General features: G+C 32.9%; 1 protein-coding gene and 2 long non-coding RNA genes across 7 annotated transcripts in view; 1 reads left to right on the top strand and 2 right to left on the bottom strand.

The window, feature by feature from the left end:
• Positions 1-320: 320 nt before the first annotated feature.
• Positions 321-2,199, bottom strand: LOC148236752 (uncharacterized). Its single transcript, XR_015809198.1, has 2 exons — positions 1,206-2,199; positions 321-1,142 (listed from the first exon to the last, which is right to left on the bottom strand). It is a non-coding gene; the product is annotated as an uncharacterized LOC148236752 (long non-coding RNA).
• LOC148236751 (uncharacterized) lies at positions 1,765-17,340 on the top strand. 5 transcript variants are annotated; one of them, XM_088183654.1, is made up of 15 exons: positions 1,933-2,066; positions 6,109-6,355; positions 6,433-6,590; positions 6,661-6,735; positions 6,806-6,991; positions 7,059-7,190; positions 7,526-7,628; positions 8,191-8,541; positions 8,838-9,079; positions 9,470-9,556; positions 11,445-11,649; positions 14,628-14,868; positions 15,557-15,703; positions 15,783-15,927; positions 16,429-17,340. In XM_088183654.1, the coding sequence occupies exons 1-15, from the start codon at positions 2,004-2,006 to the stop codon at positions 16,573-16,575; spliced, it is 2,529 nt and encodes an 842-aa protein (XP_088039780.1). In that variant the 5' UTR covers positions 1,933-2,003; the 3' UTR covers positions 16,576-17,340. The 5 variants fall into 5 exon arrangements, 3 of the variants coding, with proteins under 3 accessions (XP_088039781.1, XP_088039782.1, XP_088039780.1); XM_088183655.1 differs by lacking the exon at positions 8,191-8,541 and having other exon boundaries at positions 1,765-2,066; XM_088183656.1 differs by lacking the exons at positions 1,933-2,066; positions 8,191-8,541 and adding an exon at positions 1,769-1,902.
• LOC148236750 (uncharacterized) overlaps positions 7,257-26,877 on the bottom strand; it is a 55,445-nt gene continuing 35,824 nt past the window's right edge. Inside the window, exon 2 of the long non-coding RNA XR_015809199.1 lies at positions 7,257-7,345. This is a non-coding gene — a long non-coding RNA (uncharacterized LOC148236750). The remainder of the gene's footprint in view (positions 7,346-26,877) is intronic.

Below are 26,877 nucleotides of genomic sequence, written 5' to 3'. Positions count from 1 at the left end.
AAAAAACAGGATTTTTCACTACTTTTTCATTATTTTTAATGCAATGAAATTATAATCAATATATGTAATACCTCTAAAAAATACTTGTAAAGATTTGGCCGTAGAAAAAAAAGTAAATTACAATAAAAAAGTAAACTTAATCCTGAAGTTGAACTGGAAATTAAAAATAATTTTAGCGAAAATGATAGTGATTATGATTTCACATAATCATTAATCTATATAATCTTTCCAGAAGATTAACTGTTTAATGAAAGAAAGCTGATTTTAAACCTGAATTAAAGAATGGTAAAGTATAATGTCTACAAATAACAACCAAAATCAGATAAATTTATTTTTTATTCGTCGATATTTCAGTAAATTATTTATTACGAATGCTTGTATAATACAACAAAAAATATCGTCGTGCATTTTATATTAAAATCAATTACATGTAATAAATTCAAACTTTTTTGAGGGCACAACCAGTTTCTTAATAGCACTTAATGGCAATTGGAAGCAAAATAAATGTTGAGTGGCCACTATAAAATAATTATTTTTGTAATACGAAATAACAGCGAACGCACGTTTCTCTGTATAATCTTGTTTTAAATAATAAAATTAATAATCAAATTTGCAGTGTATAACAAACGTTGATAGAATCACTTGTTTTTATATACCAAGTGCCGGCTCTGGCGAGTGTGAAGCCCTACACAAGAATAAAGTACGAGTGATCCATGGTCTCTGGGCTTCAGTTCTTGTGTTATTTGCATTTTATGTGGGTCTGAGTGCAAACTCACACTCACATAAAATGCAAATAACACAAGAACTGAAGCTTGAAGAACTTAGGTCCAGATGCAAAATATGCCAAAGTGAGCCATAAGAAAAGCTCAAAAGCTGCGAACGCCGATAAAGCGACAATTCCGGGTCTTTGGCCATATTTTTTTTCATTTTTTTACTACGTTGCGAATTGTTCAGGACGTAGACTCAGCAGGACGTAGTATTCGATACACAGTTCATACAGAATTGTTATTTCTGTAGAACAATTGAATAATTTTAACGAGTTGAGCGGTGGTTAAGCGAGTCGTTTCGTAAATGTGTTGATGCAAATTAGCATTTTACACTTTGAACGCGCGTGATTATTGACAGCTGTCTGATTTACAGTGCTGCCATCATAGGAAACTTGATTTGAATCAATATGTTTAATTTTAATTCCGATCTATCATCACAGAATAGGTTTTCATAGATTTTGATAATCTTACAGAATAATATTGTCATGATTAATTAAAATGTAGTTAGCTCGTACATGTAAGGTATTAAATATTTTCTAACAATTAGCTACTCTAGCTCTTAGAGAATATTATTAATAAACAATGAAAAAATTGTAAGCTTTTAGAATCTGAAATAAAAAATAATACAATTAAATTTGTGTCAGCTAATAATTAACTGTATTATTTGAAATATACACAATTAAAATTGACATATTTTTGCAAAATTAATTAATAAGTTCTGGATATTTGAAGTTAACATTTCAAGATGCACTTTTTCGGTTGTTGAAGACTTGTAATAAGTTGTAGAAATGCTTAAACAATTTTGTGTGTTATCGCAAAATAATCACTTTCTAACGTATGTATTTTAGTATGTGCGGCACCCACTTGATATATTTTTAATGCTATCTAGAGCTAACGATCAACGTTGGTAGAATAAGTTGGGAGTATCTGGCGTCGGCGCGCGTCGTCGACCGCGTCTCGGGGCGGATAAGCGTCGAGGCCCTCCCCCTGCGGCGCCACTCCCGACGCCGCTCCCGGGGGAGACGCCGCGCCGCGGGACCGCCGCCGGACCGCTGACCTCGGATGCTACGCCGCTGTTCTGCCTTCGCCTTCGCAGTCGCCGCCGTCGCTGCCGCTGCCTCCGAACGAGAACAAGGTGGGGGGAGTTGGGCGGCCGCGCGGCGCTCGCTAGCGTCAGTCCGCCGTCGTCCGCCGTTAGATCCGCGTCATGGGGGCGCCGACCGCCAGCGCAGCGCTATGAGCGGCGAGCTCGACTACCCCGCTGCGGCGCGAGAGCCCCGCGACGCCAGGCCCGCCAAGGTGCTGCTTCGTGACGTTTCGAGTGGAGGCGAATGCGTAAGCGTCGACGGCCCCGCGGTCTCGCGCCTCCGCCCTCGCCCTCGCCTCGAGGCTACCCCCCGAGGGCGTCGCGAAAATCCGGTCCTCCGCCCGCGGGGCCCTCCCCCGGTGGGAGGGTCCGCGGTCGAGGGCGGGGCCTCGACCGCGCGCCAATAATTCAAATTCAAAAATTCATTTCTTTAAATATTTCATTATTTATTTGAATTTATTCTTAAAACGCATTTTCGGGTGACATTCACCAACTCGATACAAAACACCAAACCTTTGTTTGCATATGTGCGTAGAACTTTTCTTTCGTTGTATCCTCATAAAGGATCTCGCAGCCGTTATGATACCGCCCGGACGTACAACGCTCGTACAGCAATACCATAATCGTCTTATGTCATTTGCCCTGTGTGTATATCGGCTTCTATAAGTAGTTACTAAATGCATGTACTACGACTTGTCTACTTCAAAGTATGACCGACTAAGTTTACTTAGTTCCTAGGATTTGATTTGTTCCAGTTCAAATTGGATTTCAAATCGTAGCATCCGATCGCTTACAATGTCCCTTTGGACTCGATGGACCCGCTTTCAAAGACGTTCAATATGTACATTTATATAAAATTTGTGTGGGAACATTATTTATGATATTGTTTTTATCAGCTAGACGATGTCCGGATACGCGGTTGAAGTCTCGATCGACCTTCCGATATATTCGTATGTACACAGGAATACAGAATAATGATTTTAACAGCAATATATAATTCTGTATTATTTTATGTTTCAGTTATAATAACAGTGTTACAAAATTGTGTAACATATATTTACTTAGGAATGTCATTTCAGCTTTTGATGGTCGTTTTTTTAATATTTCGATTTCATTAACACTCGGTAATTAAAGCGTTTTTGTGCTGCCATCTATGAGTCAATGTTTATACTTTAACAAAAAAAATATTTTAACTTCCATGTGAGAGACCATTAAAGAACCTTGTTTGATATTTTTTTGTTAATATGCTGGGGGCACCTATTCATGCTATATTTTAAAAAATATTATGGTTCAATAACTTCAAGTGATTTACAACCTTAAATTATACTAAATAACCGTATTGCTAGGTTTATGGCACTTTTAGGTACCCAACGAGTACTGGTACTGGCGATGTACTTGATGACTTCTATAGAAGACTTAAATATAATTTTATATATGATAGTTCGGTGGTGCCCTTAGTCTTATAACCAAATTTTATTCGGAACCACTTGTTTTATTGCTTGTTCAGAGAAATGCATTAAAAAATTAAAAATTCATAATTACATGTGACACATTGCATTTATATCACAAAAGCAATGCATTTTGTCAACTAATGCTCTAAATAAGCATTATTTCTTTTATTTTATTTATATCGAGTTTCAAGATATTTTTTTAAACTAAAATAAAACAAATTTCATGATTTTAATTTTGCTTTTATGTAACCCACAGATTGAAAACCACTGATAAAGTAATTTTAACATGTGCATGAATACAATTCAGAACATTTGATACATTTTTGTTTTTTGCGCAAAGTTCTCGCATAACTGCCTGTTTTTGCACATCACACATTGAAGAAACGACCCATCGGTGTTAAGATTTATAGTATTTCATTAAATGACATACATTTTTCTGGCCAGATTCAAGGGAGTCCCTATTTAGAATCCATATCAAAAGCTATAAAATCGTGCCAGTGGAAACGCTCAGTTATCTAGTGTTCATATTAAGACTATATAACAATAAGTGAGAATCGAGTGAGGCATATAAACCGAATTTTGACCAATAGGAGAGCGCAAAAAGAAAAACGATAAAATTATCCCTTCTCAGAAGCCAAAAATCCACATCTAAAGCAATAAAATCGTGTGATTTTATTGCTTTTGATGTGGATTTTTGGCTTCTGAGAAGGGATAATTGTTTTTGCGCCCTCCTATTGACCAAAATTCGCTTTGAATACACTTTGACCAACACTCATATCAAAAGTCATTAGTAATATCAGTAAGGATAGCTATCATATTTTTAATACAGTATACAAACTATGTAGCAACATGCGAGATGTGACGTCTGTCTGTATTTTAGACTTGACCTAATGAAAACTACAACTCACAAAATCAACGCATTTTGTCAACTACATCAGTTAAATTATATTTTCGCTAGTAAAAATATGTATCTACTGGTGAAAATGTATTTGGACTTCACTATTGAAAATATATCTTCTCTTAAAAATACACATTCTCTATAACATTTGTACATCGCATGTAAATAAATAATGATAAGTATGTAAATGTACATATTATTACGTATGGAAAAGTTAAATCATATATTTTACTAACGCCTATTAAATAAATTATATTTTCACTGTTAAAAATATATATATACCGGTGAAAATGCATTCCGATTTGATGTCACTGAAATGACATATTTAAAAAAATATTTTCTGAATAGATTCGAGACTGTTTTTTTAGATTTTATTTGTGGATAAAAGAATTTCTGAATTAGAATCAAGAATTTCTGGTTTAGAATCAGAGATATCATTTCAGCTTTTTCTCAATCTCGTTTGCTTCCTTCCACTAAAGATCTCGGAATCACTTTTGAAAGCAAGTGGAGGTTCTCTACACCTAAATGACATCTGAATAATCTTCCAAGATGCTTGGTTTTGTTATGAAGAGCGCACTTCACTCTGTCCATCCGTTAGTTATTCACTGCCTATGACACTAGTTTTTAGTATTCTTGAATCAGGATCTATAATTTGGAATTCTCGAATAACCAAATATTTCCTTTTAGTCGAAAAAGTTCAGAAAAGGTTCTTAAGATTTATAAGAAGATATTTGGTTATTATCTGTACATCCCAGCGTCTTTTTTTAGGAGCGTTGGGATATGATTCGCTGAGTTCTCACAAAAGTTGTATGTCACTAAGCATTTGTGACTACTTTGCATCCTTTTCAAAAGCACTGCTTGCGCTCGTGCAGCCCTTGTGCTAGATCCAAACAAAAGCACTTAGGCACAAGACACACTGGGTTTCAGCTTAAGTTTCGGTACCATGCGAGTACTGGCACGAACACAAGCATTCGCGCCATCCCATTAGTATTGGGGCCATACAAGTCCATCCCATCGGGTGGGCATCTGGATCTTTACGCCCAGAGAGTAGTCCGGACCTCGTAGCACTATTTATTTTTAAGAGTTTACTTAGTATATTCTCCGAGTGTATGAGCGGGCTCTTGTTAGCTTGCATTATTGTCATCGTCATAGCTCCCCCCCCCCCTAGGAACGCCCACGTGTCTCGAAGGACTGACAACTTCAAGAGGGACGTCAACACTGTCCTCTGATGTAACCCCCGAGAGTCCCTTCCTCTTGTAATGAGTTATATTACTCTCCCACATTGGAATAACGGGCCTCCAGCGTGTAGTAGACTGGCGCCCTAACTGAAAGGTGCTGTAAAATATTTTTGTATCATTAAGTCTAAACCGAAGAAAAGTTGACATGAAACATCTGCGCACTAAGACATCGATATATCTTATTTTAAGATCCTCAGATATACTAAACTATAGATCGATATAGTCAACTGTCGTTGCAGACGCTGCTGGTGTCAAGTCTTAACTTTATTAATAATTGAAAAAAATCTAGCATATACTGCTTTTTTCATATAAATTTGCACTCTCATTTTTCCTATTAAGACCTGGAATGATTGATGATGTCAATATCACTACGTATTTTCACTACGTATAAAATTACCTTTTCCATGTTTATGTTGCAATTTTCTCGAAGCTATGAATATATGATATGTGTTCAAGTTAAATTCATATGCCTTGTTATGTCAACGGAAGTGCTCACTCACTCGCTCAAATGAGCAGTTGCAAACTATGTTCCCGATAGTGATATGGTTTATGTATACGTGTAACGTATGGAAGATAACATTGCGCTGATTGTGTGTTTAACAATACCGATTGGAGGCGCTGAAACTGTTGTGCTCGTATTATAATTTTGTATCTCTGCTGTTTTCAGGAGAGTAATTCGACACCCACGCCGCTCGCGCTCTTGGCAGCGACTTGCAGCAAGATCGGTCCCGGTGGCGCGCAAATGGGACCAGGAAATGGAGCGCAACAACAGCAGCAGCAGCACCAGCAGCATCAACAACAACAGCAGCAGCAGCAACAACAGCAACAACAATCGCAACAACAGCAACAACAGCAACAGCAGCAGGAAACAAATTTGGAGGATAATAAAGAGGCCGTTCAATATGCCATCACATGTACATATCAAAACCATAACTAAATTTGTCTCATAAACCAGTTTGTGTCATATAATTAACGGTATTGTTTAAATCAGCTCAACAAATGCAACAAATGGGAGATGGGGCCTTGCAGATGCAGCCGTTGTCCATCCACGGACAGGGTCCCCAGTTGGTGCAGCTATCGCAGCCGCAACAACAGGTGCGAGTCATCAGCGCCGCTCTTGTGCATCAACTCCAGGCGCAAGGCCTCACGGTAAGTCTAAATGATTGTTGTATTTAATTAAATTAAAAACAAGCTATTTACTCTGTAATTTTTCTTATAGGGGAATGAGCTGAACGCTGCTATTGCGAGTGTAGCTCAATTGCAGTCAGTATCGCCGCAATCCCAACATCCTCAAGTAAGCGCCGTTCTTGCGCGATCAATAAATTAAGCTTATTTTTTGTGTAATAATTGATATATCAACTTAGGTGATCTCCTTGCAACAAATGCCTAACGCCGTTTATCCCGGAGGAGTTGAAGGCGGAGCAGTGTCGCAAACCGGTACGTCGACAGCGTCTACGAATCCATCGTCAGGAAAACCTCAACAGGTGACGTTTGCTCAGATGCAGCCGCAGATGGTTTCGGTGCATCCAGTTCATCCGCAACTTCTACAGGTGAATATTTAAAAAAAAATATTACGAAATGGATGTTGATCTAATATGGACTGCATTTGTAATATAGCAACCTGGATTGTATGGCTCTTGCATCGTCCAAGGCGGTCAGGGGATGCAGACGATGCAGGGTGTTCAAGGAATGCAAACTGTGACAATCGATGGCCAGGAAGCGTTATTGATACCGGCTTCAATGAATCAGGTATGTTTTATCAAACATTTTTAGTTGTTTTGGAGCAACGTTTAATTTTAATATGCTGCCAGAATATTTTTCTTAATTTTTTCTCTAGAAAATGTGCAGTAGCTTCGTCTTCATCCATTATCTTGTATAAAACCTAGAAATTCGTCGCAGACATTCTGTGAAAATAGAAAGCTATTTATATATAATATATTTATCTTTTTTTGAAACAGCCCCAAAAACAAAATGTCAAAGAAGTAATAATTATTTTTAATGCATATTTAAAAATGAAAATTTTAAAAAGATACATATTTTCAGAAAAACGATTGTAATTTTACAATGTGCATATTTTTTTGTAGAACGTCGGAATGGGTGGAGTGGGAATGGTCGGAGGTCAATTAATAAGAACACCAACCGTGTTACCAGCCGGTCTTCTTCAAAATTTGGTCCACTTGCCAACCGGTAAATATATTCAAAGCTCTTTCAAATTGCACAATAACCATACTTTAATTTTCCATTCGAAACATTTAAAATTTAACAATTAATACGCGCGGTTTGGATTTTTTTACCATAATGTTTTTTTTTGCTTTGTTCACAATCCATCGTCTTGTCGCGTGCTTTTGTCATTTTATTTTCGTCTCCTTTAACCACTTCATGCTCAGGTTTTTTTAACCAAAAGCATCAGTTATTTTGTTTTATATTACAAGTTTTTACATAATTTAAAAATAAAAATAGTTGAAAATTAAACACGTAAATAAGGTAAAGCAGAAGAAGCGATATGTATTAATCTACCAAGCGTCAAGTGGCTACTGGCGAGTGTGTTTCGTTTGTTTATTGTATGTAATGCGGACAAGTCGAAACATGCAAATGAGCCTATGTGCCACGCGGCGCAAGTTTATCTCGTTCAAAAGCATGAAGTGGTTATATCTTTTTTTAATGTAATAATAATTTTATTTTCTTTTTCTTTTTCCTTTTTTTTCATTTTCCCGCTCTATGTGGTATGATGGTATGTGTCTAACAACAGCGATGGAATCGCAAGTGACGGTCACGATACCCGGAACTAACATAAGTATACCGCTGTCGAGCTTGGGAGGGAATCCGCTGGGCTCGGCCACCAACCAAGCCACGTTGTCATTTCCTTTTTCAATTCCGACCAGTCAAGCGTCTAATAACACCTCCAACCATATGCTTGCTTATCCCGCTGCGAACCTAACCGTTCCCACAAGCGCTCCGTCTAACCAGGCGACGACTAATAACTCGTCGGCTAACGTAAGTGCCAACCAGGGTAGCGCGGTGACGGCTTCGCAGACTACCAAGGAAAACGCTCCAAACAAAACGGAAAAGAAGCCAGCTTTGAATAATGCTTCAACACCAGGTTTGTGACATGATCAAGTATATTCGTAAAAACGCATGCAGGGTATTAAACTATTAATTATTTTAAAATACTCTTCGATAGTTTAATACCTTGTCATTGATCGACGACATGGTAAATAGGATAAAAATAGTCTTAACATTAGATTATAAGAATCCCTCGCTTTTGACGGTGATGGTTTTGATGTTTTTTTTTTAAGTTCCACCAATATTTTCTATTCATAAGATTCTATTTATAAATAATGAATTAATTATGTTAATTGTTTCTTTTTAAATTTTAATGTTTACTTTTTCATACAGGACAAAGTGTACAGTTAAGAGGCAGCGGAGCCGGTCAAAATGCTGGAGGACCCGGTCTCGTTCAGGTCTCGGCCGGTGGACTTTTACAACAGGCTAGCATACCAGTCCAAGTTCCAATATCGACGTCAAACGGTCAAACTATCTACCAAACCGTGCACTTTCCGATACAAGCTTTCGCTCAACCTCAACCGCAACCTCAGATGGTACCGTCTCAAATGCAGATCATACCGCAATTGGCACAGGTAAAATATAATGTAATATTGTACAACTCGGTCGCTGAATGTAAATCGAATAGGTCAGCGGTTTTAACTGACAATTCTCGAAAAGCTTATTGCTATTTAACACTATGTGCTAAGAAAAAGTAATACATTGTTGATGTCTACAGGACGGTTTTTTTCTCTGGACATTATAAGGGTTTATTTTGTGTTGTCGTTCTTGCGAGTTACCCTTTGTTTATATTATACAATTGTTAAGATATATTATTGTAACTATCATTTGGTTATGGTATTTATTGCACAGTAATATAAATCCAGTTATAGAGCTGTTTGTCGTACTTTCTACGTTTTTTTATATAAATTAAGATTCATTGAAATGTATAAACCACATCCTGCTAATAATTTGTTTCTTCACAGATGCAGCCTCAACAGCAGTTAGCAAACGTGATCACGCCGTCTGGCCAAATACAGCAAATAAACCTATCAGCTTTAGCTAACCTTCAGGTGAGCGTCGTTCGCGTTAATTAAATTTTAAGCTTTGCATGGTGATGCTTCTAAATCCATCGAGCGGTTTGATGCATTTTAAAAGCAACAGCGCTAGAATATGTACTAAAATCTCATTGTTACTAACAATCACGGGGTTGCAGAGCGGGAATGGGGGTCAACAGGGTACCGTTGGGGTAGGTGGAGCATCTCCGGCACCGGCCACAATAACACTTCAGGTCGGTTTGTATTTCCTTATCACGTTGATCAAAAGGTTGGCATGGTACATCAATGTTTAGATTTTAGGAAAGGGATAGTTGCTTTGTAAACAAAAGATTTGGTATACCATATTGACATTTTTTGATCAACGTGGGGAGCTTTTAGTCAATAATAAGCCGCAATAAAATAAACTTTGCAACTTGATGTCTGTTCATGCATACACCTGGATTATGAAAAATATATAACAGGCGGTTCCGTCGACAAATCAAGTGGCTACGTCGATCGGTGACGGTGCAACCGCTCAGCAGGGACAATCTATTAATATTTCTTCAGCCCCCAACGGGCCCCACTTAACAGTTATTCCGACTAACGCCTCGAACGTTCGTGCGGGCAATATCATACAGGTATCCACTTTTTGATAAAGTGGAATAAATTTATGATTCTTTTTAAAATTAATTAGATTTTATTAAGATTGTATTTATTGGCGAAGTTTTTGATTCTGATGCACATTTATTTTTTATTATTAATAATGAGTATAATTTATATTTTTTAAAAGAGTAAGAGTTGCCAATTACACGGGCTTATAAAAATCTCTTGTTATGCTATAAGAATGTTGTTAGGTTTGACTCTCGATCTGGTAATATAATTTAAATATAAAATAATTTCCACTATTAAAACAGGGACGTTTTTTCATTGGTGCAACAAAAACTGCTTCAATTCAATTTATAAATCTTAACAACTACCCCTATGTCTTACAAGTCAGATCAAAATTAATATTATTGGTAAAATTTATATTTCAATGTGGTGAAAGATATCAATTCTCAGAAAATGTTTTATTTTTGCACACAGTTACTGTAAAAGTTACACCAAAAACGTGTGTATGATGTTAGTATTAATTTTTAAAAGTGCTATTTAGTATGCCCATTTTTTATAGCCGACGGTAAAATGCCATTGCCTAGTGTTAACTATGCATAATGGATATAGACAGTGATATGAGGATAACATTTTATGAATTCGCTCGAACATAAGGTTTTTATTTTTTTAATTTAAAAAATTATGTTTGTAGATAGGGATAGATTCAGTATTTAAAATCAGCTCTACGAATCAAATTTATTGAAACAGTGCAAACCCAAGCAACTGGATAACATATAGAAGGCAATAGGAAACCACTGCAATATTTGTTTTCCAGAAAACTCAAGCCACTCGGGCATTTAAGTCACCATACTTAAAATTCTAGGAAAAGATTATGTAGAATAATCGATTATTGATCATTATTGCACATTTTCAACAATTTATGTTTTAATTTGATTTTATAATTTATGTTCATTGATTTATAAAATCCTTTTTTTATTACATTATATTATTCGCACTTGTGTTGAATATTATTTTATTATGGCAACACTATTGTATACCTCAGCTTGAGTTTGTTTGGGTATAGAAGGCTTACTTTGTTGCTTTCAAGGTTATTACTTTTGTATTGAATATATTATTTACCGCAATATATGTAATGTTAGCTGTTTAATGACATTTTATTTTGCTTATAAATAATTTGTTTTTTATAACAATTTTATTTTGTGCAATATGCAAAGTTTGAGGTTATGTTACTACATAAATTATTTTGGCTTGATGTTCGATTGATTTGAATAACATGACTGGTATTTTATATTTATAATAATAACGACTGTTACAGGTGCCCTCGTTACAATCGATACCGATTCAAAATATACCCGGCCTGGGAAACGTTCAAGTAATACCGGCCAATGCGCTGTCGCAGCTGCAAGGATTGGGACAGCTACAGCAGTTAGGACAGTTAACAGCTATGCATCAGCAGCAACAGCAGCAGCAGCAACAACAACAACAACAACAACAACAACAGCAACAAAATAACATTATCGGTATGCTAATTGTGATTATTGTTTCATAATTATTATCTTTCATTTAGCGTTAAAAATATTTTTTATTTCATAATTACATTTCTCAAACATTAAATTAATATATGTGTATGATATTGAAAATTTACCAAAATTTAAAAGGCAAAAAATTAAACATACATTGTATGATCTCATATGGTTGAATGGCTGTTAAACCCATAAGTTTAGATCGGGCATCGGCAAGCTTTTTTGGTTGCGGGTCAAAATCAACCAAAATACGAATATTAACCCTTTGAGTGGAATCGCCGTACATGTATGGTAATCGATCTCTCACTGTTTTGAGGTACTCCAAGTAGTTATTTTTCACATATATAACTGAAGAAATAATAAATATGTTTTAAAATATTTTTTTAAATTTTTTTAAAATTTAATGTAAATGATTTTTATAGAAAATAATAGTAATACATTAAATTGGTGACCCACTGGTCATATATTGTCGATGCCTGGTTTAGATACTTAATATTCTCAATGCAGCAATATCCATTTTTATAATATTGTTAATCAACTGGTAGCAAAACAGTACATATTCATTCATGTGGATCTGCAGTGGGAAATCTATGATTATAGTCTATTAAGAAACACATTCATATAGTTAAGATATTCTAAAAATCCAGAAAAAATACTGTCTAATACAAATCAAATCACGAACCCGTCAATTTGACAAGTGCCTTAAAGTTGGTGTAAATAAAAATGTGTATGAAGATAAAATGTAAACAAAAACATAGTTATTATCATTCGCAATTAAGTCAAAGACAGTGTCAGCTATTTTCTTGTTTGTGGCTACTGTTTTATATACATCTGTTGTATGTCTAGTGATGAAGACTGCAGTAAAGTGTCTAGGAATGGCAAAAACTTCCAAGACTAGCTTAAACATTGGAGTCTCTTTGTTGACTGGTTTGGTTTAAAGGCAAGGGCGAGAATGAACGATAATTGAGTTGAATTCCAAACTTAACGTTTGGTTCCAGAGTCTGGCTGTTTTATTTTCATTGTGGCTAGGCAGCTGCGTATAAAAGCATTGTTATAATTATCCTTTTATAGTTTTTTTCTTATGCAACTGCTGTATGTATAAACACTTATTTAAAGCTGTGTATGTAAGGGGATATTTAACCCTTTTAGTGCCAAGTGAAATTAGGCGGTGTTTTCTAAGAATGTCGAGCATATTTTTTGACATATATTGATTTTATAAATATATTTTAAAAAAATATTTGAAAATTAAATTTTTTATAAGAACAAAATAAAATCTAGTTTATACAAATAAAGTACCAGGCGTGTGCGGTGAGATACCTTCCCTTTCGCTCGCTTGCGTGTTAAGTGTTTAGAGTGAGTGATAAATAACGGTGTGTGGACCGCACGCCCTACACGATTTTATTGCTTTTGACGTGAATTTTTGACTTCTGAGAAGTGATAATTGTTTTTGCACTCTCCTATTGACCAAAATTCGGTTTAAATATACTTCGACCAATACTCTCATATCAGAAGTCCATAATTATATCAGTAAGGATAGCTATTATATTTTTAAAACATAATGCAGATAAACTATGGAGCAATATGCGAGATGTGACGTGTCTGTGCTTTTTCTTCTGCATATTTTCACCTGAGAGATGAGTTGGCTTATTTTGTATTTTGAAAAACTAGAATTACTTTTAGAACTTAGGCTAGGTTTGGGTTTGAACAGAAAATGGACATTTCGCAACTATCAAATAGATTTCCATAAATATTTTAGAGCAGCATATAATTTCGCTAGTGCCTATCGGATAAATTATATTTTCGCTTGTAGAAATATATATCTACTGGTGAAAATGTATTTGGAATTCACTAGTGAAAATATAACTCACTGAAAAATACACATCCAATGTGAACTTGTACATTACATGTAAATAAATTATGCTACGTATATGGAATAGTTGAAATCGTATAATTTTTCTAGGACCTGCCAGATAAATTATATTTTCACTGGTAAAAATATATATCCACCAGTGAAAATGTATTCCGATATGATTTTACTGAAATGACATATTTCAAAAAATATTTTCAGGATAGACTCGAGATTGTTTTTCCTTACATTTTTTTGACGGGTAACTTTAGAATTTCTGGTTTAGAACCTGGGACATTCTTTCAGCTTTTTCCAGGGGAGGGGTAAAAGTTGGCCAGCCAGTGGTCATTTTTTTAATATTTTCATTTCATTAAGATTCATAGTATTTCTTTAAATCATATGTATTTTTCTTGCCAAATTCAAGCAAATGCCCCCCAAATGACATTCCTGTATTCAAACAATATATCATTGCTTATTTGAATTACATGCCCGGCTCACTGGTCTTGACTTATTTGGACTTAGAGATCATATTTATGAAATGGACAAACCAATGAGTTCTCATTAATAATACATAAAACCTGAATATTTGTTTACCCCAGATAGTTATATATTTACATATATAACTAAAGAAATAATAAATAAAAAACATATTTATATAATAAAATTTTCAATATGGTTTAATATAAATGATTTACAAAATAATACAATTAAATTAAAGAGTAGGAAATAAATATTTTATATTAATTTATAAAAAAATGTTATAAAAAATATATCAAAAGCCAAATAAATAATATAAATACTATGTAAATAAAATAAATTCACGAAATTTAATGTTATAAAAAATATATCAAAAGCCAAATAAATAAATAGTATGTAAAAGAAATTCACGAAATTTAATAATAGAAAATATTAAATCGCTGATTTTTTCCAAAGTTTTACTATAGTTGCATTATAAAGTAAAATAAAATAAATAATATAAATAGTTATGGAAAAAAGTAAAATTAGCTCACTCCCAGGTGTATACTAACAAATTAACAAGTGTGTATAAATTAACTCACTACTCAAAGGGTTAAGAAAGGACTGCGAGGTGTGTTTGTACCATTACATCTTTTGATTTGATTATATTTAGGGCAGCAGATACAGCAGGACCCACAAGATCCCAACAAATGGCATCTAGTTGGCAATGGACTAACTACAGTGGCGGCGGCGGGAACGACAACGTCAGGCAATGGGGAAGCTCAGACGACAGCTTCTCCTGAGCACCATTCGTCGGCTCAGACTCACGTATCGATTTCGTCAAACATTACTAACAATAAGAAGAGACTTGTGCGGGTTCCGTGTACGTGCCCCAACTGTGCGTTGGGAGAAAAGTATGTTACATTCGTTAAATCTTAAATCGTATCTGTTCATAAAAGTAGTAAGAATTACTAAATTTACTACCCAAAAAATATATACCTTATTCATAAGAATTAATTTATTTAAAAAAGTATTATTCATATCAAAATTGATAATAAACAATTACAAAAAGGGAAATTTCATGTGTAATAAAATCGCACTTAGAGAAACTTCAATGAAATTTTATATATAACATTTGTCTAGTTTCGCAATTAAACAATTTTACAAAAACAATCCTAATCGTAATGGTTACGTTAAACTTGTAAATAAGATACATTTTATAATAATAATGAATTTTTATGTTGTCTGTATTATTGTTATAAATAAACAAACATAAAATTGGAAAGACGTGATTATAATATAAAATAAATATTAGTCTGTGGGAATTCTATTTTGGTGTTTGACAATACTGAATGGTTGTAGAAAAGTTTTCAATGGAATAAATATATTCTACAATTTTTTATTATTAATTCAACACTTGATTGAATTATGGGTTTTAAAACATCCCTTGCTCAAAATTCAAAATTATAATTTTTATCCCTAAATATATTTAGCAAAGTTCAAAACCATTAATAAAATATTTATTATTTTACTCAAAACCATTAATAGCTTTTCTCCAGATATTATATAATTTACTATTTATAATACTTTTTATATCTACAGGGAATTAGGCAATCGCAGGAGACAGCACGTATGTCATGTGTCGGGTTGTAACAAAATTTACGGTAAAACTTCGCATCTGCGGGCGCATCTCAGGTGGCACACAGGAGAGAGACCTTTCATTTGCAATTGGCTATTTTGTGGAAAGAGGTACTTAATTGATTTTTATATTGTAAATAAGTTACGGTGACGGTGTGATCGTTACATTGATCGATGGTTGTTGTTGTAGGTTTACGAGATCTGATGAACTTCAAAGGCATAGGCGGACGCACACAGGTGAAAAGCGATTCGAATGTCCAGAGTGCTATAAGAAGTTCATGCGGAGCGATCATCTTTCAAAACACATAAAGACACACACGAGAAAGAAAAATAATGTAATATTTTCAATAGATCATCATTTAATGTAGTGCTGAGAACCTTTACTAGAATATCTTTATCATATAGATTAGATTGAATCATTATATTTGTTCCAAAACTATTTATAAGTATAACCATAAAAATGGATAACGAGCAGATTTTTGAGGAATATATCGTATAAGCAATACAATTTTATTCTTAACATATATTTTTGATGTATTGGACTTAAATACTATTTTGGAACTCCATACTCTGCTGGTACTGAACTTTCATTCGTTTAATAATTTAGATAAGCTCACTTTATTATTCGAATAAGGATAAAATCACACTGCTCCATTTTGGTGCATTTTTTATATTGCTATATTACATCATGTAGTTCTTAAGACAGTGCTTCAAGTTTCTATTACGATTTATATGTTTTAATTTTAAATTCTCTTCTCAGATGGCTTTAAAATATCTGCTATAATAACTAATCGAAACATCGTTCACTTGACCTAATTTTTGAATCTGCTTTACAGGAAGCCGCCACCTCGACGCAATCCGTCTCATCAGATTCAGACAACGACAGCGTTGAAGAGAAACTGATGATTCCGATTCATTCTGACCTCGATCAGGCAGAATTGATCATACCTGACACAGTCGACGCCAGTTCCTTGTCTAGCTAGTGAATATCCCAGTATTGAATAGACCCGCATAATGTATCGTCGCAAAGGTAGTAGTAATTGACGTATTCGGTTGAGTGAGATAACTATGCAAAAGACTGTTAAACATATTTAAAAACCTTAATGATAAAAAAATCGTGCCTTAGTTTGTACAATGAATCTTCTAAGTGTAAGTTGAAAGTTTATTATATATTATTTAGAACTTTGTTATAAATATGATATGTATGTATTTATAGATCAGATTATTGTCAATTTTATGTACTGACACACGTGTTTCTTAGTTGTCCGTTAATCAGACTTTTATGAATCAATGATTGAGTCATAACTGCCATTTTTATACGCAATCATGTTAATTCTTAGTGACATCTATGATCTTTTTTAAATAATCTTCTTAACAATTTTGTTCATGCAATTTATGTGCATTTTTGCAGGATTTTGCATTTTTGTTTATGATTTTTTATTATATATCATTTTACCATTAAATATATTAAATATATTAGTTTAAAATGATCAGGGTGATAAATGAAACATTTTATATATAGTATATGTACACTTATTGCCATTTTTCTTGTAAATAATTTTATGTACATATACATAACACATTCATAAATATGTTTGTGGAGTGTCTCATAGGCCAGCCTGATAGTTCGTTAAATCTGTGTGTATATATGTACATATTTTTGTTACATTTATAAATATTTATTTAATGAAGAGTGAGTCGATAAAATTTATATATTAATTATATAAATAAATGTATTTTTTTTGTAAGCCTATTTTTCATTTATTCTATTTTTCAGAGTTATGTGTTCAAACCAATGGTTTAATAATAGTTAATTTGTGATAGTTAAGCTGCACAAGAATTGCTCGTGAACCACCTTAACCGCCTATCCTTAACCTCTCGACCAGTTGACTGGATCATTTGCTGTGGTTTTGTTAAATATTACTGCGGTTTTTAATTAGTATTTGCGCGTCACTTGGCATGAATGCAGATTTACAAGTTCTAAAGAACACCGGGTCATAATTTTCCAGTGAATTCCACAGTCACAATTTAACAGAAAATCTAGTATTAAATATTATATATTGAAAACATCCTTAATTAAAAAAGGGAATAATAATACTATATATTATTAAATTTTATGAGTACTATTTAACATTTTTCATTACGTATATTCAAATTTTATTTTTAAAAACTCGTTTTAAAGCTGTGGGTTATATCAAATGCAGAAGAGCCACAAGAAAAGTTATCAATTTAGGCAAATAAAAACAATAAACGAGACTCCAATAAATAACATAATAGGTTATTTCTTTGAGTTTTATGTCTCCACTTGTTATTATTTAAATTTTTATGATGTACAGTAAACCCTCCAATAACACGGTAAATTGGGGATGTGCTATTTGAGTGCCCAATACTTGATGTGTGATTGAGCCAAAATGGAGGATATCTCACCGCACACGCCTGATTTGTATGTACGTATTGCAAAAAATTGTATGAGTATTTTCTAGTCCCCCAACTACACGCACCCAAATAGCACGTTCCCAATTTACCGTGCTATTGGGGGGTCTACTGTATAATAAAAATATGACCAGTCCAATAAATTTAGTTTAATTTCAAAACATACACAAGATTACATCAAATACACATGTAATATATAATATATAAAAAATGAATAGATATGAACCTTGAATTGTTCTCATAAAAACAAATGCCAGTCAGGAACGTTGCACCAATCACATATAATATAACCAACTGCACTCTATTGTAGTTTTGAAAGATTCAAGATCCTTTGATCCTGAGTTTTGGAAGATTCAAATTGCTCAACATCATTATAAATCTGTATTAATCCACTTTGATTATTTAACTAGATAACTGGTAGTTTCTTCATCAATCTTGTCAAGTGAGTAAAATGAACGTTCTTCAACTGACATCATTTTTTTAACAAAGATATTTATTAAGGTAAGTATTTCTCGCTTTTTGCACCCATTTGTTGTAAGTACTTATACCTTTTTTTAAATACATTAATAAAAATATTGATAAAATGTTAAAGTTATTTTGAAAGCCCTTTGTTTTATATTATTTTAATGGTTATCAAAGTATGTAATATCATGTATATAAAAAAAAGTTTCGTTTACTTTTACAAATATGTAGCAGACGTTCTGTAATATTTCGTATCATCAGTGTTCCATTCGTAGACACAGTAAACATAAATACATACTTTGATAATTAAAAACTTCCACTTGAAAAATATAACTCGATATTGCATAAAACACAAAGGTTTTATATTCGGAGGAGAAAGCAATTACGCTGAGAGTTTTACCATAGATCCAACCAGGGTTTTTTTTAAATAAAAAAGGTGCCGGAACTCACTTGTCAAGCTTTTTACTAAAGAAAGTTATATTCAAATATCATTTAAATGAAATTTAAAGCAGCTTTTTCTATGCCACGAAGCGCATAAAAATTAAACAAAATTTATCATAATTTTACTTTACTTTACACATGTCAAATCTAAAGTTAAACGGACAAATATGAATATACAACTGAAGACTAAATGTAAAATAAAATTGTAAAACATATATTTGAATAAAAGTTCATAGTGATTTCCAAAGTTTTGTCCAATTCTCGTCTGAAAAATTGCCTCGATTCCTATTTTTAGTGTTGGTGTTTTATGGCCGAATGAAATCTGAGAAACCACAGATCAACGTATTTTGAAGGGTCGAAAAGTGGCAAAGGTGGTCCGACGAGTTTGATGAACAAGTGCCGAAACTATATTGCTCTTGAACGTAGCTCTTATTGCGGTAGTAATTATTAATCATTTGTGAAAATCTGCGTTCATGTTCACTTGAAAAAATGGGAATAGAATTCAGAGCATATATCAAACGCAATATTTTTTCAGGATGTCTTTCCGAGAATGTATTCGCGAAATCCACGAATCATTTCTCTTTCGTTTATGGTAGTCTGATTGACATGTTCCTAAATTCCATATTTCCAAATGTCAACTGAACATCAGTATCTTCAGGCCAATAGTCAAGTACGCGAGCCCAAAGTGTAAATTCAACATTTTTTCTATTTATCGTTCTTTTAAATTGACTTTTTCAATGAGGATTAAAAAGCCCTCGAATCAATTTCAAATCTTTTTAAAAAAAATTGTGGTGTGAAATGAACAGCAGCTGCAGCACATTTGTAATAGGGTCCAAAATCAGGGACGTCATTTTTGCTTTTTCCAGTGAGAGGGAGGCAAAAATAAGGGAGCCATAAAAATACATGTCATACAATGAAATACTATGAATTTTTATAAATCAAAATATTAAAAAAAACGATCACTGACTGGCCAATTTTTGCCTCCTTCTCACTGGAAAAAGCAAAAAATATTTTTAAAAATATGTAATTTCAGTGAAACAATATCGGAATACATTTTCATCAGTAGATATATATTTTTACCAGTAAAACTATAATTTATCTGGCAGGTGCTAGTTAAATTAAATTATATGATTCAAACTTTTCCATACGTAGTAATATATACATTTACATACTTATAATTATTTATTAACTGATAGGCGCTAGTGAAGTTATATGCTGTTCTAAAATGTCTCTGAAACTTAAATTGACAGTTGCGAAACGTGAATTTGCTGTTCAAACCCAAACCTAACCTACATTAATTAATCAAACCCAATTTGACCTATTGAAAATTCTAAAATTGTATATTTAATTACAATTTTAGAGTTTCATTAGGTAAAGTCTAAAATACAAAGTTAGCCGACTCAACTCTTAGGGGGAAATAAGCAGAAGAAGAAGTATAGACAAACGTCGCATCTCAAATATTTCTCCATAGTTTGTCTGTACGATATTACACTATGTTTTAAAGATATGATAGCTATCCTTACAGATATTACTACGGACTTCTGATATGAGAGTATTGATCAAAGTGCAATATACAGATTCACATCAAATAAAAAAGGGTGCAGATGCTAGTGATTCTGCACATAATGCAACTCAATTATTTTTCTGCGACGCATGGTATAACATAAAGTTTATTAATAAATGATTTGAATCTCAATAGATTCAAATTTGAATCAAATTTCAGGAATCAATATTTCTGAAATTTTCGTTACAAAATCACTTATTGATAATTCTAATCTAAGATTAGCACAATGCCAAAGTATACTGGAAGGAAATGTCTCTGTCAGGAATTTTTTCACTACACTTGTACATCCTAATATCACAGCAGCACCGTCGCATATTACTGAAACTAAATATTTTTTTAAATATTCTTTTGTTATCTCATAAAAAATCAATACATTGGAGTAAGGATTCAGATATTCCTTTTGTCGTTACGTTTTCAAGTTCGATCAAGTCTAAAAATAAATTAATCGGTGAATTCATTCCAACAGTTTCGATAAAAGATTTGCCGAGCCAGCCAATATCCGGCCTTCTTCCGACCTGCCCTTTCGTACTGCACAGAGCCACAATACATACAATGAGGTACATAAGAACGAGCTTTTTCCTTCTCGATGTCGCGATGATAGACTTGCAAGGTAAATCCACTAGCAACAGTGGTTCAAACATATGTATATCTTATTACTGTAGTATGTGAATAATAATCATAATGTATCATACAACTAGACTTCCAATAGTCTCGTTTCGGGTCAAACCAGTTAGTACACATCTTATCACCACTTAAGGGTAGAAACCCCCCCAAAGGTATCTAGTGGTTCTCAAACTTTTTATTTAAAACAAAATCTCAATATTATTTTTCATGCAATATTCAATTGACGATATACCAAATCAGAAATGTATATTCTGCTGTGTTCATAGCATAATCATTAGTTATCTGGTGTAGTGTGTCTAACTATTGTAAAAAATAGTTGATTTTTTTATTTAATGTGAATCTAGACATGATAGTATTATAAGATGTATTTTTATAATGTTTTTTTTAAGAGGTATAGAACTTTAAAATGAAATGAAATGGCCATAGTATTAGATTTATTGGGAAGATTATTTTATACCATTAGTGTTTAAATATGATTTCGAGCATATGGGCGTCGCGGCTGGTTCGAATAAGGCGTAATCTGGAAGTCCAATTTTCAAGCAGCTGGGGCCGTATATCGGCAATAACGCGGCGAATGTTGGCCTCTAAGTCGTTCATTGTCTCTGGTTTATCGGCGTAGACTAGTGACTTCACGTATCCCCACAGAAAATAATCCAATTCCCAGATCTATTGCGTGAAATTATGGGCTCATCGAATGTTTCCTTCAATAAATTGCTCGTGGCGCGTGCTGTGTGGAATGTCGCGCCGTCTTGTTGAAACCAAAGCTCTTGCACATTAATGCCATTCAATCGAGGAACAAAAAAGTCAGTAATCATGGATCTATAGCGCTCTTCATTGACTGCAACGTTATGGCTGACATCATTTTTTAATAAATATGGACCAATGATTCCACGCCTTTAAAAGATGTCTATTTCTCCCCTAATATAATTTGAGCAATTGCTCTATTAAATGTATTCTACTGATATAAAAGTTTGCCGACGTCTGGTTTCTGGGCAGTAGAGCAGCACAAAAGAATTGGGAAGAAGAAGAAGAGCAAACGAAGCTCGGAAAGAAACTCGTTAGTTCACGGCCATGGCTTGAGTTTATTGTTCATCCTGTGACCGAGCATTCTAATCGCGGTAATTAGTTATGCGCGTAGCGATATGGAAAAATAGAATTACCTGTGTCGTTCACCTGGCCCCTCTTACTACACACAGGTAATGAGCCGCACTTTGCGGTCGTTGGTTGCGGCCGCCCCCCTCGAGATTGCGGCTCTGACTTTGGATATTATTTTTTGGACGGGGCAATATCGCAGCGATGCGTGGATTAATCCTTTTAATGACCAACTACAGATTACGCCTTCATGACTTTGCAGATTTCAGAGGGAGATGCATCTTTGCGGACTTTTTTGATCTCGAATCGATTTTATCGATTTAGTGCACAAGAGTGCTTTGATGAATTTTAAAAATGAGCTTCGTTTCAACACAAATTGACGAAAAGTCTGACTCTATATTATTAAAAATGCAAATGCATATATGTATAAGTAGATTATACGTTTTTACATATCGCAGTTTGTTGAAACATAGTAGATTGAATATTACTCAAATGCTTACTTAAAATATTTAATTTATCCTTAAAAAAATAATAGTACAAAGCAAAAATCCATGCTAAAAGCATTTTCTAGATTACTAATTTTGAAATAAAAATATGCATATTTCCACTTATGTTTAAGGAATTAAACTAGTTTTCAAATATATATATATATCATTTGAAGACAAGCGAATACATTTATAAATGATAAATTTAAAAGACAACTACCGCGTAATTGCCAACAACCAGCTAGATGTTAGGGTAAAATAAATAAATAAAATTTGAATGCTATTTTTTTCCCATTAGCATATTGTAATAATATTCTAGCAAATTATTTGCGAGTGTAAATTTCATGCAAAATCATAGTTATTTTAAACATCTATTTAAAACAAATATAATTGTATTTTAAGGTGTTCTAAAAAAAGACAAGTAAAAATAATATAACAGACGCCAACGTTTGTTTTCGTTGTTTACCATTAACGTTTTTTTCTTTTGTAAAAAAAGCCAAGTAAAGTTAGTTATGTTTTCAAACATATGTTTAAGTTAACATCAAGTAAAGTTAATTTTAGAATACCGTTTCAGCAATTTCATTAAATTTGATATATAATACGAAATGTCTACAAATACAAAAAAAGGATTTTATTTTTTTTAATTTACTCTAAAGCAATTTAATGTTACAAGTATAATATTTATTTTAGACATTTCATATTATTATAATAAATAATATTTGTGTACTTTTTTAAAAAGGTTTTCTTTTATATATTCTATTGATTTTTGACTTTCAATATCACTCGACAGATTTTATTTTTTTTGCTTATGATTTGTTAATTTAAGAAAGTATTTCATATTTTTTAATTTATTATTAGTGACTACAGTTTATCATTAATGCTCATAAATGAAGTTGAATAAAATTATTTAAATTAAACAATAAATTTAAAATAGTTCTGATACTTTATTTAGTATTCGTAATGATCTCGCTAAAGTGTGCTTGATTTCGTAAATATATGTTGAAACACTGATATCGCAGAGCACGAACGTGTTTCGGGGCAAAAAACTGGAGCTTGACAAATATAAATATAAAACCTCTTAGTAACTGCTAAAAACATATTAGACAAGTCATATACTATATTTTAAAAAATGGTTTACGTAAAATTTAACTGCATAGATTTTTTCAAAAATAAAATTCATTGTTAGTATAAAAAAATCCCTTTTCATAATAAACTTGATTTATAAAACTCTGGAAAAATCTACACTTTGATAAAATTAAATTGAATTATGTTAGGTCTAACTTTCTTGTAAGCGTTATCACATCATATTAATTAATACTAAGTGATAAACGATTATCAAAATTCATCTTCACATTGAATCCGAATCATCTTATAGATACGAGTAATCAGATATCACTCAGCATATAATAAAAAATGTCAAGTGCATTTCCAAGCATCTAGGTATAAAAATATCTGCTAAGAAATATATATTTGTTGTATTTTTATATATTTAAGCATTTATTACAGTGCAGCTTTGTAACACGAAATTCAAACCGGTTCATTGCCCGAAGCATGATTTCCCATAGTATTCTATGAGAAATAAATAAATTTATATTGGACCCTCCATATACATATATATTATATATATACGCTATTTTTTATTCTTCATGCTTACAGGTTTTTCATGTTCAGAAGCTTCAGGTTTTTCTAGTTTTTCTGACTGTTTTTGTTTTTTAATATCGAAGAATATTTAAGTGGAGTGCTACATCATTGTAGAGCTCTCACTACGTTCTTCTCAGTTGTTTTGGGCGCCACTAAATCACTCTTTTGTAAAGCTTCTTTAACAGCTAAAGAAATTGATTGACAGTAACTGAATGCATTGAATCTTTGCTGACATGGTCAGCTACACTTCACGCTTCTTTATTAAAGTATCCACGCTTTCTTCTTCCACTAGAGAAAGAGGTTTTTTACTACACTTACTAACGATAGACTTTGTTTTAATTAACTAACTGAAGCTGATTATCTTCTCACTCTCAGGATAAGTTTAGATTTTTTCCTCTTACATGTGTGACATTGACCTATGTGGGAAGATCGTCTTATAGATGATCGAAGGACCAGCGAAAATCTTAGATTGTTTCTAATCTTTTTTATTTCGTTTCTTTTTTTACTTATTTGACAACAAGCATTCCTACTGCAACGGCGCCGTCACGATTTTATTGCTTTTGACGTGAATTTTTGAATTCTGAGAAGTGACAATTGTTTTTGTGTCCTCCTATTGATCAAAATTCGGTTTGAATATACTTTGACCAATTCGCTCATATGAGAAGTTTGTAATAATATCAGTAAAGATAGCAAAACTTATTTTTTAAAACATAAAACAAGCGAAACATCGAAGTGCAGGCAATGCATGGAACAATATGCGAGACAACTGTCTGTACTTCTTCTTCAGCTTATTTTCCCCTGAGAGATGAGTAAGCTTAGTTTGTATTTTAGAAGTTAGCTTAGGTTTGAGTTTAAACGGCAAATGAACGTTTTGCAACTGTTGAATTGAGTTTCATAGATATTTTAAAGCAGCATATCAGTTAAATTATATTTTCGCTAGTATAAATATATATCTACTGGTAAAAATGTGCTCGCCACTCAGTGGGCGTTTTTTTTTAATATTTCGATTTCATTAAGATTCATAATATTTCATTAAATGACATGCATTTTTTTTGGCTAAAATTAAGGGGGGGGGGGCAAATTATTCCACCTGCCCCCCCCCTGCTACTGACACAACGTAATTATTTACTTTCTTAAATGCCATGAAATAGTAAGTTTGCAAATTTCGAAGAAGCTATCTAAAAACGATTTGGTGGAGAGCTTCTTGGAAGTTTCTACACCATTGGCTGAATTAGAGGTGTAGTATTAGGAAAATTTATCAACACTGAATGTTAGTCCTCTTAAAATTCTTAAGTCAAACTTAAACTCATATTCTTTAGAGCTATTATTAAAACCTAATTTTGTGATACGAAGTCATTTATTATATATACTAATTTTATAGTCCTAAAATATGTAATTGATTTGATATTTTTAGTCAACGATTTAAAATGCGGGCTATATTAAAATGCGCCACATTTTATTGTACACATGTTACATTCATTTATGGAAGCTTAGTCATTTCTACGATGCTGGTTATTATTTATATTGTATTTTTTATGTACAACAAAGTTGGTTTTTCATGTCAAAGGAAGACATGCTTAAAACTAAAATTAAATTAAAAATTTATTTCCAGAGTTTTTAATTTCATTCAAAAGTAAATAGATTAAGGACATATCTGATATTGATTCTATACGTCACATTTAAAAAATTAACTATGTCTTCCAGAAAAGTACTGATATATTTGTAGTAGGAATTCATGATTGTGCAAGTTGTTGAGAAATAGAATTGATCACAGACCCAAGTTTGAGAGACGTTGATTTATAATGGTGACTCTAATTGCGCGTACAGGAGACATCCAGCAAGTGTTTTTTAATTGCCTCAAGCGCCGCAACTGTGAAATTAATATGTACTAAAAAAGCGCTCATAATTAAAAATATCATCATCATCATTTCAAAACAATGCTTCGCTTCGATGCCTAAATACCTCGGTATGAACTGAGTTAAAATCTACTTAGATGAATGATGAATTATATTAATTTCATCAGTAATATTTATCTCTTAGATTATGATATTATATCAGAAAAAAGCGTTAATAATAATCTTTCAAACATTATCACTGAGTGCACTGAGTGCGATTATGGATTCGTTGCAATCTTCATTCAAGATTACGCGATATCTTAAAGTATTATTTAAAATATTATATTATATTTATATCCTAGTGTGTGAATTTTTAATTGAATAATCAAAAATTAGAGTATAAATCTTATCTGAAATATTACTCTTTTATATTATATACCTAATCAAAGATTCTAATTTAAAACATTTCAAGCAATTAAAATACGTTGAAAGCTTCACTACGTAATTGAACGTTTCACGTAAATTTAATTTACTTTTATTGTGCTTTATTTATAAATAGCTGTGTTACTAAACTTAGAACGAGCAATATTCGTGTTGGTAAATTAGATGTTCAAATGCCATTTATATTTTACTGTCATATATGCGCTCATAATTTCGCGATCTTCGCTCGTAAGAAAGCAATAAAAAAAAAGCATGACAAATAATTTC

The sequence above is a fragment of the Plectrocnemia conspersa genome, unplaced genomic scaffold, assembly GCF_051122295.1.
Source record: "Plectrocnemia conspersa isolate PC_06_02 unplaced genomic scaffold, ASM5112229v1 ptg000003l, whole genome shotgun sequence".
NCBI classification, from domain to species: Eukaryota; Metazoa; Arthropoda; class Insecta; order Trichoptera; family Polycentropodidae; genus Plectrocnemia; species Plectrocnemia conspersa.
Note: the sequence above shows the minus strand (reverse complement) of the source record. Positions and strands in the feature narration are given on the sequence as shown.

What these genes read in the sequence shown, in the direction of transcription:
- LOC148236751 (XM_088183654.1), top strand. Translation starts at nt 2,004, where the DNA reads ATGAGCGGCGAGCTCGACTACCCCGCTGCGGCGCGAGAGCCCCGCGAC. An exon ending in CGCAATCCCAACATCCTCAA is followed by an intron (nt 6,736 to 6,805) that starts GTAAGCGCCGTT and finishes ATATCAACTTAG; the next exon opens with GTGATCTCCTTGCAACAAAT. An exon ending in CAGCTTTAGCTAACCTTCAG is followed by an intron (nt 9,557 to 11,444) that starts GTGAGCGTCGTT and finishes CGACTGTTACAG; the next exon opens with GTGCCCTCGTTACAATCGAT.